This window comes from Leucoraja erinacea, chromosome 14, assembly GCF_028641065.1.
Source record: "Leucoraja erinacea ecotype New England chromosome 14, Leri_hhj_1, whole genome shotgun sequence".
Classification (NCBI taxonomy): Eukaryota; Metazoa; Chordata; class Chondrichthyes; order Rajiformes; family Rajidae; genus Leucoraja; species Leucoraja erinaceus.
This window is the reverse complement of record NC_073390.1, coordinates 16,059,249-16,072,341: the sequence shown is the minus strand read 5'-3', so window position 1 is coordinate 16,072,341 and position 13,093 is coordinate 16,059,249. Positions and strand designations below refer to the sequence as shown.

Below are 13,093 nucleotides of genomic sequence, written 5' to 3'. Positions count from 1 at the left end.
TTATGTTAGGCATAGATAGCCATTGACACTTGGGATATAGTGGATGATGAAGACAGTCTAACATGGAGGAAGAATCTGCAGCCCTTGAGGAGTTCCAGGATTGTGAACCAGCAACAATCAAGAAACAACAATATATTTCCTAGTCATGATGGCTTGCAGCAGCAATGGCAACTTCAGATGGTGGTGCTCCCATGCTTTTGCTGCCTTTGTCTTTCCAGCTGGTGGAGTTTGTGAGCTGGGAAGGTGACGTCTAAGGAGTCTCGGTGTGTTTCTGCAGTGCATCCTGTAGATGGCACAACTGTGCATCGGAGCTAGAGTGAGTGAATGGTTGTGGATGGGATGCCTATCAAGTGGGCTGCTATGATTTGTATGGTATGGAGCTCTCTGAGTATCATTGACGCTGCACTCATCCAGGCAAGTGGAGAGTATTCCATCGCACTGCTGATTTGAACCGCAAATGGTAAAAAGTTAAATTGACACCATGATTGGCACGGACATAGTGGGCTGAATGGCCTGTTCTTGTGCTGCACAATTCTATGTCCCACCAAGAGTGATCAGCTACAATCCCACTGTCCAATAATGCCTCACACAAGCCTCATTAAATGTGATTACCGATGAAAGAGAAGTTTAATGCTAATGGCCACTGATCTTTGAGGCTGACCTGAAACACTAAAGCACAAGATTAATGCCTCACAAGCCTGAATTGGATTTGAATCCAGTGTCAGAAGTCCTCTTGTCCAGAACCCTGCCAATTCAGTACACCACATGATCACTCAGTATCATTAATCCAAGCTTGTTCCATTTGTCCTGAGTTGAAAAGAAGCCCCAATCTTTTTGATACTGGATTAGTTTTGTACTAACAAAAATGCAGTTTATCCAAATTTGTGTGGGTGATCTAATGATTCTGAAGTTAAAGCTCTCTAATGATATTTTATTATATTTGTTTATGTCTATTAAACATAAGGCAGGGTTCAAGCTTGATACCTTTCTGCCAACCAGGCAGCCATAATTAATTTCAAAAATTGCTATTCACTGATTTATAGCTTTCTGATTGAAGTGTATTCAGCATGTTTGTAGTTTAAAACTCTGTTCACCAGCGAAGGATTGTTCTGATGGGTTTGGATGTAATCCAGTGGAAACTTATAGCTCTCTGTTTACTCACCCCTTTGTGGTAATAGTAATTAATCAGCGTTTGAGTGTTTTCGAGACACTTTAGAGAGATTGTGCAATGGAATAGGTTTGGCATTTTATCACGGTAAACCAGCGACGTGCTGAGCCCAACTGAAGGACAGTAAATTATAGATTTAAGCAGCTTAACTGGGACAGCAACAACAGCATTGTGATTCGGAGTGGTAAGAAGATGGTTGTTGTTACACATGCACGGAGCAAGAATGACCACGGTGTATGAAAACACGGGTTTATTGAGTCACGGCAAACATGGTTGTGTCCGAGCGAGATGCGGCGGGGACCAAACACGTGATTGTGCAACTCACCGTCTGAATTCCCAAAACCTTGGCACCATTCAAGACGTGAGGGCAGGGCAGCATTGAAATCATCCCCTTGTGCCTGAATGTGACTTTGGGTCCATAGGAACTTTGCATTATCCTTGACAATCATCCACATGGTTCTGAAACACACTGACATTGGAACTCTCAGTGCAAACCATGATATTGCTTGATCTGGATTAACAAAATTTAAATCAGACGTCAATGGCCATGTGTGCAGGAAGGAACTGCAGATGCCGGTTTATACCAAAGATAAACAAAAAAATGAAGGGTTCCGACCCGATAGATCACCTATTCTTTTTCTCCAGAGATGCTGCCTGACTCAATGACCATGTTCAGCCTGGCACTGCAAACCCAACTTGGGTGGGGCTTCACCTGCTGATCTTTAAATGAAATTGAATTGAACTGAAAACATTATTGTCATATGTGACAAGTCACCGTGAAATTATTTGTTTTCATAGCCAAGGTATGCAAATAGTTACCACATAAAGGGCACTGACAAAGTTACAAATCATCCCCCGCCAGGTCCTCCTTTGTTCTTCCTACTCCCCACCCCCTTACTGCGGTCCCCATCGCAGGTCCTTCTTTGTTCACGGCGGGGCTTCCTCTGGCTCTGTTTGACGCAGGCTCTGGCAGTGGGCACCGTCGTCTCTGGATCATCGACCTACAGGTACCAATCACCATCTCTTTTATGTACAGCTCCTGATCCCTACCCCCAACGCCCCTAGGTCCTCTTTGCCCACGAAGCCCAATCGTCCGAAGCCTTGTCTGAGGTGCCAGTTTACCCCAATGCCAATGGGCCTCGTCGTCCCTCTAAATGCTGGATCCAACCAGGAGATAACTTCAACGGGATCTGGTAATTCCCTGCAGCTCACTGTAGGTAGTGGATGGGGTGAGCTACCTCAGCTGCTGTAGTTAAATGTCTGAAATCATTGTTATGATCAGTAGAGAGGTCAGGGTCAAGACATTGCAGATATCAACGCAGAAGCTACTCAATACTTCATAATTTCTTTATTATATTTTTCAGGGGCCTTATGTACGGCTTTGTCCTGGGGATGATCGAGCTTGGACAGCTGGACAAGATGGACTTCTACTTCACCGACTGCCTATTCTTTGGAGCTCTGATTTCAGCCACTGACCCAGGCAAGTAAAGAAAACAAAGGCAGAGGAAACACGGGAGGCAGCTTTCCCTGCGGTGTCCACACCATAGCCATGGAGTGATTGTTAACTAACCCTAAATCAGCAGTCCTCACTGTTCTATCACAGGGGCCCATCCTTAATCCATCTTGTGTTTTTGATCTGGACATCCCAACTTCCTGTCTCTCTGTACTTTGCATAGAGCTGGCTGCTTGGGCAAAGCTTCTGACTGCTTATTCTGATATCTCTTTATATGTCCCCAAGGTGGATTTTGCCCACTAATGTGTCTATGAAGTGTCCTACAAGGTTAACATGGCGCCATGGCAGGTGGACTGCAGTTGGGATCTTTTACTTTTTAGACCGTTAGATATACAGCGTGGAAACAGGCCCTTCGTCTCGCGGAGTCCACGCCAACCAGCAGTCACCCCGTACACTAACACTATCTTACACGCTCGGGACAATTTACAATTTACAATCACAAGTCCTCATTATTCCTTCAGTTCCTCATATCTGCCAACAGCTCTTCATGTGCTGGGCGTCGCAAAGAATGCCAGCACTGTGGACTACCGCAACAACGCAAGTGTGTTACAATGAAGGTATCACTGGAGTGAGGTCAGCACATTTGTGCACGTGTCTACAGCTGCTAAAGGCCAGTAATCCCATTGAACGTGCTGGAGTGGTGAAAACCCCCTCAGTATTTCATTAAGCTAAAGAGTACAGTTAATTTCGAATGACCTGGAATATTGTTACCATAACAAGCGGTTGTCAGATCCAGTTTAATGCGGAATGAGCAGACCTTTTTCAGAAGCCATCATGGTTCCGATTGTATACCACAGCAGGAGTCTGAAGATGAGTCCCGACCTGAAGCATTGCCTGGCAGTCTGAAGAAGAGCCCCAGTTCCAAATGTCCATTCCCGCCCCAGATGCTGTCTGATGCTAAGTTCCTCCAGCACCTTGTTTTGAGCAGGAATAACTGCTACTCATGGCATTGCAGTCTTTGGAAAGGGGACAGAGAAGGTTTCCTGGAAGTGACGGTGGGAATGTCAGAGTTGAGTTGGTGAGATTGATGAATGTTGTAACTGTGACTAAGCCACAAGGAGAATGGAATGTAAACTTTATTCATTCATCATGACAAGCAGCTCAGTACAATCTCCATGAACTCAAAATACATTGAGATTTTATACTCTTGAGAAAAGATAACAGCAGGTGGTTCAATACATTTCCAAGAGCTACAACATTGTTTACTTCAATATTTGGATCCAACAAATGTTTCCATTGACTTGCAAATTCAGTACACTACAACTGACAAGACACTTCTGCATGTGTAGGAAGGAACTGCAGATGCTGGTTTATACCGAAGATAGACACAAGATGCTGGAGTAACTCAGTGGGACAGTCACACCTCTGGATAGAACGAATAGGTGACGTTTTGGGTCAAGACCCTTCTTCGGACACTTCTGAATGTCATGTTCAAAACCTTTTGTTGGGTTAAACTAAGTCACATGGATGGTTTAAAAGTTTTTAAGGACAGGGAATCCGGACAAACAAATGAATATTGTGAGGGACGACTCGATGGGGACACAGGCATCCCAATTATTCACAGACAGAGCAGATAAGCCTGTGACCATGCTTGATGTGATTAGTGACAATCTGCTCTGGAACCTTGGTACATTTCTATCACAATGATGCAGAATAACTAAGCTGAGGTGTCAGATGCCTGGTTTGACCAGAGCTCCATTGTTTTATATTTGGTCGATGCATGTGAGAATGTCTCATGGTTATATTAGTTTGCAAGCCGTATATCTTGAGTAGCCCACTGCTCTAGGCCGGTAGCTTATGCTCTGCACACAGCACTATTTGTTTACTAAGGAATGAGTAGGTTAACCTATGATGAGCGTTTGACGGCACTGAGCCTGTACTCGCTGGAATTTAAAAGAATGAGGGGTTACCATCATTGAAATGTACAGAAAAGTGAAATGCTTTGATGGAGTGGATGTGGAGAGGATGTTTCCACTAGTGGGAGAGTCTAGGACGAAAAGTCATAGCCTCAGAATTAAAGGACGTTATTTTAGGAAGGAGATGAGGAGAAATCTCTTTAGTCAGAGGGTGGTGAATCTGCGGAATGCTTTGCCACAGAAGGCTGAGGCCATCAGTGGATATTTTTAAGGCAGAGAGATTTCTGATCAGTACGTGTGCCAGAGGTTATGGGGAGAAGGCAGGGGAGTGGGATTAGGAGGGTGAGATAGATCAGCCATGATTGAATGGTGGAGTTGACTTGACGGGCTGAATGGCCTAATTCTGCTCATATGACTTATGACCTTAAGATGATCTTTGAATCCCAACCCTAATACTTGTAGTTTCCATTTTGACAGTTAAAAAAAAAGACTAGTTCTCATGTGTATTAATGCCTGCTATCCTGTAATTCCAGAAGGCTGTCGTATAATTAACAAGGACAATCTAGACCATTGAAGCCTAATGGGAGATTAAATAGGGATGTTCAAAATTATGATGGTTTTGATAAAAAAATAAGTCATTTTCTATTGGCAAAAGCGAAGGTAAACTTAGGATATGGAATTGGCAAAATAAATGATTCCTTCTTCTTCCTGCTCCCATCTGGAGCGTGAAAGCAAACACCACCAGACGCGGGAACAGCTTTTTCCCCTGTTATCTGTTATCAGGGTTTTGGTCCTTCCATCAGCTAGGGGACTGTCTGATTCACCTCACCCCCACTGCAGACTTAGGACTTTGTTAATGAAAGTCAGAGGACGATGCTTATGTGAAATGGGCTGCTAGGAGGTAGTTAATGCAGGTGCAATAACAACATTTAAAAGATATTTGGACATGGATAGGAAAGGTTTAGAGGGATATGGGCCAAATGCCGGCAAATGGGACCAGCTTCGATACGGCATCTTGGTCAACATGGATGAGTTGGGCTGAAAGGCCCATTTCCATGCTGTATGTCTATGACTCTAAATGATGCATTACAATGCTTAGGCCTATATTCAGCATCTTCACCTTTGCTGTAGCTATTGTACTTGAGTTTGATTTGATTGCAGTTAAGTTTCGTATTATCTGATCTGATTACATTTTTCACTGTACCTCTGTACGTAAGACAATAATAAACTTAATCCTAAACCAGAGGGAAGTGAGGAGATAACTTCAAATAACAAAAATGTCAGCACTTACATTTCTGCACTTTTCACTGGTATCTGGCTGCATGCAGCTGCAGACCATTTCTGCTTCAAACTGAGGAAAGCTTCAGATATACATTTAATAGGAAGAATATCTTCAAAAACAAACAGATTCCCTACTTCATCTCCTGTACATTGAATTGCGATGTATACCGAGGCTTTGTGGTTGCTCCCTGCAGCAATAGTCTGTTGATGAATTATACTTAATGGTGCCTTTTGGATGCTGCCGCACGTTGCCTAGCAACTGGTGGTGCAAAGAATTAGAGCTTACAAGGCCGGTATTTAAGTGAGCCCAGGAAGTCTCAAATGGCTGTGATAACCCATAGGGTTAGGTCTACTTTGGGGATTAATTGTGCTTGTCTCACCTTCCTGCTAATGCCTGAGTAATTGCCCCTCTTTGTGGTTTCTCAACATACAGTGACGGTGCTGGCCATTTTCCATGAGCTCGACGTGGATCCACAACTCTATACGTTGCTCTTTGGGGAGAGTGTTCTCAATGATGCCGTCGCCATAGTCTTGACATAGTAAGTGTTGATCTTTTTGACTGACGTCGGCGGGGTGATAATGAGTCACGTGTGTATCCCTGTGACCACCTCCTCACCATCACCCTAACCCCTCCGAACACCATTATCAAGGCTTACAACTGCATTTTGATGACAAGAAAGCTCTGCTTCTGAAATGGAAATTTCACCCATAAAAAAGCATTTCTATCGCATCCATCCAACTGCGTTGTGCCGCAGTACACTCGTTAATATATCTAAAAATTACTTTGCAACGGATTAGTTTGCAGACCCTGAATAATTACCAGCCACAGCAAGGAGCCCGTGTTTGCGCCTGCTGTTTTCTGTTCCTTTTGATTCCTTTTTTTCCTGTCTAATATGCAAAAGCCAGAGGAATGAGGAAATTGAAACTTGGCAGGGAATCAGAGAATTGTTATGGCACAGAAGGAAGCCATTCGTTTCATCTAGTCTATGCTAGTCCTGGTAGAGGAGTCCTGTCGGTCCCATTCCCTTGCTGTTTCCGCGTATTACTCATGTTTTTATATAATCTTTGTAGCGGCAGGTTTTTATATCGTTCAAGAGATTACTCCCTCTAGCCACTAACTGGACTACACGATTAAGGAGAATGTTGTAATATGCATGTGAGCTCTCCGTCAGAGACCTTCAGAGCTTCTTCACACATAAATCTTCATAACACAGTCTTTTGATTAATAGATTCTTTATTGTTGATGAAAAACAATAAAGCACATCCAAACTTCTTCCGACTCGTACACTATAATCTTCATCAAGCTCCAGCATATCGCTTTACAGTTAGAAAATTCCTCGTGTCTCCGTTACGCTTCGCATGGTCAAAAAGTATGCCTTCCTCATGCAAGTCCAAAACTAAACTAAAAACTAAGCTTCTGTGCGAGAAACTTAGCTCCAATCACGCCCTAAAATACATCATAAATCCCACCCACACGATAACGGGCAGTCTAAAATTTAAAGACAAATGCCATAATTAATGACACACAAAATAAGCCAAATGGCCACTACAATCTTGAAGGAGGCCATTCAGCCCATTAATTGCATGCCAGCTCTGAGAATAATCCTCAACAGCCACATCAACCAATGACGGGGTGCTCACTGGTGCAAACTAGCTGCATCAGCTCCTTATTTTAAAGTGAAACAACACAAAGTGCTGAAGAAACTCAACAGATTGAATCAGTCTGAAGAGGGATCACTTATCCATGTTCTCCAGAGATGCTGCTTAACCCGCTGAATTAAAAAAAGCTTTCATCATACCTCGGTACACGTGACAATAAACTAAACTGAAACTGAAACTGAACTGAGCTACTCCAGCACTCTGTGTATTACCCATCATCTGCAGTTCTTAGTTTCAACTATACAATAATAATACCTTATTCGGTTATGGCAAACAATTGGCAATAACAGACACACCCCCTTCCTCTCCCCCAACTCCCCATGGTCCATTATAACAAGGGTTTACTGTTTGCTGTTAATACCTTAACTTGAATGCCAGTAAATATATTGTCACATCAATGTTTCAAGCAATGCCTGCTAATATGGGCAGCAGTAATTTTCATCCAAAACGTGAGGCAGTGTTTCAAATAAAATAGCAAATGATAATAGGTGCATAAAAGAACTGGAATTTCCAAAGTATTCTTATGATGAAGGCTATTTGGCTTGTTCCACTTTGGAAAGACTCTCCTGTCCCCTCTGGCAGCATCTTTGGAGGGAATGAACAGGTGACATTTCAGGTCGTGACCCTTCTTCAGTCCATCTGAACAAGCATCCCAACCCAAAACATTGCCTGTCCATTCCATCCACAAATGCTACCTGAACCGCTGAGTACCTCCAGCACTTTGTGTTTTGATCCTGATTCCAGCATCTGCAGTTTCTTGTGTCTTCTTCTGTCCCCTCAGTATTCTGTATTCAGGATGTGTTCTGGCAATTGTTCCTATGATTCGTATCTATTGCTTTGAGCTCTGAGGTTCAGTGTTTTGTTTGTTTTTAATGAAGACATCTTTGCATTGAGGGTGTCTTTGAAAATAAGTCTATGGAACATCCATTATCCTTCCTTTTACACTTCAGTATCATTCCTGTGGGACTGTCAACCAGTTTCTCCTTTGTATATGCATCTATACGTGATTGCCTGCATTATAGTTCATTGTGTATTCTCCCGGGCTCACACTATTATTTCTTCTACTTATTCAGTAATTCCTGAGCTGCCTCCTTCAATCCCAAAGCACAGTCCTGTTTGGTAATATTTGCAAATGTGTCCCATGTACTGAGTTTCTGAACCCAGAAAATATATGTAAATATAAAACAGTAAAACTGCCCTGATACAAACTTCTCATAAAATTCCACTCCACTTTGACTGTGCTCCTCTAACAAGTGGCCAAGCCCAACATACTCTGAAACTCCACGTTTTTGAGTTTTGACTTTTCCTCTACAATTTCACCAGGCGAATTTTGAAATAGAAATGCATTAAATTATTGAATTTTCTACAATCTACTTAAGTTGTCACTTCTTCAAAGCAACTGAAACAAAATCTGAATCTATGCTAACTGCTGTTTGGTCTGTCTTTATTATATACCTCATCCTTGAGTTAACTCAATCTCTGACTTTACATGAAGTGGGATATTGTTCATCTTGTCAACCATTTTGTGCATAGTTACCAAATAGTACCTTGGACAAGGTACCACATGGTCGACTGGTCCGGAAAGTTAGATCACATAGGATCCAGTGTGAACTAGACAATTAGATACAACATTGGCTTGTAGGTAGGAGGCAGAGGGCGGTGCAGATGGTTGTTAATCAGACTGAAGGCCTGTAACAAATGTGCCATAAGGTTCACTGTTATTCATTACTTATATTAAAGGTTAGGAAAAGAATATAGGTGGCATGATTAATAAGTTTGCTGATGATATTGGTGGTAAAATGGACAGTGAAAAAATGGCATTAGCTGACAGAGGGATATTGATTAACTTGGCCAGTTAAATGCCTTCGTAGTACTTTCCACAACAACCTGGTCTAGCAGCATGTCCCATATACCCTCCACCCTCTTGAGTTAAAAAGTTGCCCCTCCGTTTCCTGTTAAATCTTTCCCCTCTCATCATAAATTATTTTTTGCTGGATTCCCTGGGTAAAAGACGTACATTCATCAAATTAATTCCCCTCATGATTTTATACACCTCTATTAGATCATCCCTTAGCTTCTTGTGCTTCAAAAAATAAAGTCTTAGCTGGCCAAATATCTCTATAGGAGATCTCTATAACCAAGGTCCTTGAGTCCTGGCAGCAACATTTTTGTACATCTTCTCTGCACTTTCTCCACCTTAATGACATCCTTCCCATAGCTGGGTGACCAAAATTGAATACAATGCTCCAAATAATACTCCAGTTAATATCAAAGTCTCCCAGATCTCTGGAAATATGGCAGTTGAAAGGAGGTAAGAACACATTTTGGGAAGAGATCACTGCTGTTACAGATTTGTTTATGGTCCATGAGGGGCATAAGCTATTCCTCCTGATTTCTAAACCTCCACCATATTTGTACATTTCCACCTTCCTTTTTGAAATAGGATTGGGGGATTTATTCTTCTCCCCAGTTAGGGGTTGGATTCATAGGGTCCCAATTGCAGGAGCAGGCTGCCGATTTAATCCTACAAGCTGCTGTCTGAGGTTCTATATCCAACTGAAAGCTAACATCACCACTAGGCTCTCTCCTAAGTGTGGACTCTCCCAATTCCAACCTGAAATTGATGTCTGCCTTTAAGTGAATCATAGCATTTAAGTTATGTAATGCCAGAAGATATTAGAGGCTAATTATTACAAGGAGTGCTTTATCTGTTATTTTCCATTTGTGTGTGTGGTTCCCCTGGGCAAATGATGCTTGCCCTGGGAAATACAGTTCCTTCATTCTGATTGAGTCAAGCATGGAATACATCTCTGAAAAAAGGAAATTTAGCGCACAGACGTAAACTCCAAGAGGGATTGTTAGCCATTCTTAATGTGTCTCTGTGCAATATTTGTGAAAATTATTGCAGTGAGAAAAATTAGGGAAAGGGATGTGACTCAGACTAAAGGCAGGAAACCTGCACACTGGTACCTGGATATTGGCCCAGACTCAGCGGGGAGATTGGCATCGAACTGACAGAAGAATGACAGGATGCCAGCTTGTGTTTGGTAATCAGTGGTTATCAGTGGAATTCCATTTAACCTTAACCTGCAAATAGATTTAAGCCACTCAATCATCCAATAATAACTAAATATTAGTTTAGTTTAGAGATACAGCATGGAAACAGGCTCTTTGGCCCAGCGAGTCCACACTGACCATCAATCACCCGTTTGCACTAGTTTTATGGAATGGAATGCTATTTATTGTCATTCAAACCTAGGTTTGAACAAAATTACATTTATTACAGTTTTTTACATTACAAAAAAAAACCCAAGACCCACACTTAACACAGTTTACATAAACATCCATAACAGTGAGTCTCCAACACCTCCTCACTGTGATGGAAGGCAAAGTCTTATCTCTTCCCTTTGTTCTTCTCCCGCGGTCCAACTGCAGCATCGAGGCGAACTGGGGCTCCGATGTTAAAGCCCCCCGCTTGGTAAGATGGTAAGTCCCGTGGCCATTTAGCTACACGCCAGGTGATGTTAGGCCCCAGCTCCGTGTCTTTTAAACCCCGCGGATCAAGCAGGCCAACCAGCGGTCCAGCATTCCAACTGCAGCGTCTAGGCGAACTGGGGCTCCGATGTTAGAGCCCCCGGTGACGATGGTAAGTCCCCCTGGCCACTAACTCGCACCGGGCGATGTTAGGCCACTCTCCGTGTCCTTTCAACCCCGCTATTCCAGCGGGAGAAGCTGCCGTTGCGGGAGCTCCGAAAAGCCGTCTCCCACCAGGGACCTGCGAGCTCCCGATGTTCCTGTCCACCAGGCCTGCAGCTGGAGCTTCCGAAGCTCCAAAGTCGGGTCGCAGCCGAGCGCCACCACAGCTCTTCCCGCTCCGAAGTCGGCCAGCTCCGTGATGTCAGGTCCGCAGGCTCCGCGACTGGAGCCCTCAGGTTAGTCCCGGACGGAGGCCGCCGCCGGCTCCTCGATGTTAGGCCCACCGACACCGGAGACCCGACAGGGAAAATGTCGGGTCCCCGTACAGGGAAGAGATTAAACGGTTTCCCCCACATCCCCCCCTCCACCCCCCACATATACACAGCTAAAAAATAATAAAAACTAAGTTCAAAACATACATTTAACCCGACAAAAATTTAAAAAAAGACGAACGACTGTAGTCGAGCCACTGCCGTTAGGCGCCGCCACCAACCATGTTTTAATCTACTTTCTCATCCGCTCTCTACAAAATTTACAACACTAATTAAGCTACAAACCCGCACGTCTTTGGATTGAGGTGGAGGCCGGAGCACCTTGAGAAAACCCATGCGGTCTCAGGGAGAACTTGTAAACTGCACACATACATTGCCCGAGGTCAGGATCGAGCTTGGGACTTCAGCGCTGTGAGGCAGCAGCTCTATCTGCTGCACCTCTGTGCCACCTTATATTCAGATAGCACCTTTCAATCCTAAAGTGCTTTTCATACCTTTTTTGAAATGCTGAAATTTTGCAGAAAACACAGCACCGATTTACACTGATTCAACAAAATCCCACAACAATGTGATAATGATCGGATGATCTACTTCTGAATGCCGGTTGGTTTATAAATATTGTCCAGGGCTCTGAAGAATCTTTGCTTGCTCCTCTTCAAAATAATGCAATGGCATCGCTTGCGTCCACTCCTGAGGGCAAACAGAGTCTCAGTATAAAAAACCGGCACCTCTGAGAGGGAATAACTTTGTCAGATCTGCACTGAAGGGAAATGGCAGCATTAGTTTTGGTTCTCATGATTCTGGAGTTGGACTAAGATGCGGGGAAAAGGAAATGTTCCACTTGTGTAGCTGTGCAGCATCAGCCTTTACAGTGGGGCACATTGGTGTATAGCAGATAGGATCTTTGTCACCTGATGAACTTGCTCCTATCATAGAAACATATAAACATAGAAAATAGGTGCAGGAGTAGGCCATTCGGCCCTTCGAGCCTGCATCGCCATTCAATATGATCATGGCTGATCATCCAACTCAGTATCCTGTACCTGCCTTCTCTCCATACCCCCTGATCTCTTTAGCCACAAGGGCCACATCTAACTCCCTCTTAAATATAGCCAATGAACTGGCCTCAACTACATTCTGTGGCAGAGAATTCCAGTGATTCACCACTCTCTGTGTGAAAATTTGTTTTCTCATCTCGGTCCTAAAAGATTTCCCCATTATCCTTAAACTGTGACCCCCTTGTTCTGGACTTCCCCAACATCAGGAACAATCTTCCTGCAACTAGCCTGTCCAACCCCTTAAGAATTTTGTACGTTTCTATAAGATCCGCCCTCAATCTTCTAAATTCTAGCGAGTACAAGCCAAGTCGATCCAGTCTTTCTTCATATGAAAGTCCTGACATCCCAGGAATCAGTCTGGTGAACCTTCTCTGTACTCCGTCTATCCTCCTAGGCAAAAGGGTTGTTCTACCATGAGCAGCTAATGAAATTAAATGTATATTTGTTAAAGTTAGAAAAATGAGCAGTGTTCTGACTGAAGCATATGTGAACCTGTGGGACATAATAGGGTTGATGTTAAGATGTTTCCACAAGTGGGAGAACCTTTAAAAAGCAGACTTCGTTGTCAGATTCGGGGCAGTCATTTAAAA

The 13,093-nt window shown here is 43.4% G+C and overlaps 1 protein-coding gene across 2 annotated transcripts in view; it reads left to right on the top strand.

Annotated features, from left to right (window-relative positions):
* The window catches only part of LOC129703318 (sodium/hydrogen exchanger 9-like), a 435,915-nt gene that overhangs the window by 128,238 nt on the left and 294,584 nt on the right, over nucleotides 1–13,093 (top strand). For both annotated transcript variants that reach the window (XM_055645681.1, XM_055645680.1), the window contains exons 5-6: nucleotides 2,533–2,648; nucleotides 6,252–6,357. In XM_055645681.1, coding sequence (XP_055501656.1) covers nucleotides 2,533–2,648; nucleotides 6,252–6,357 — 222 coding nt within the window. The remainder of the gene's footprint in view (nucleotides 1–2,532; nucleotides 2,649–6,251; nucleotides 6,358–13,093) is intronic.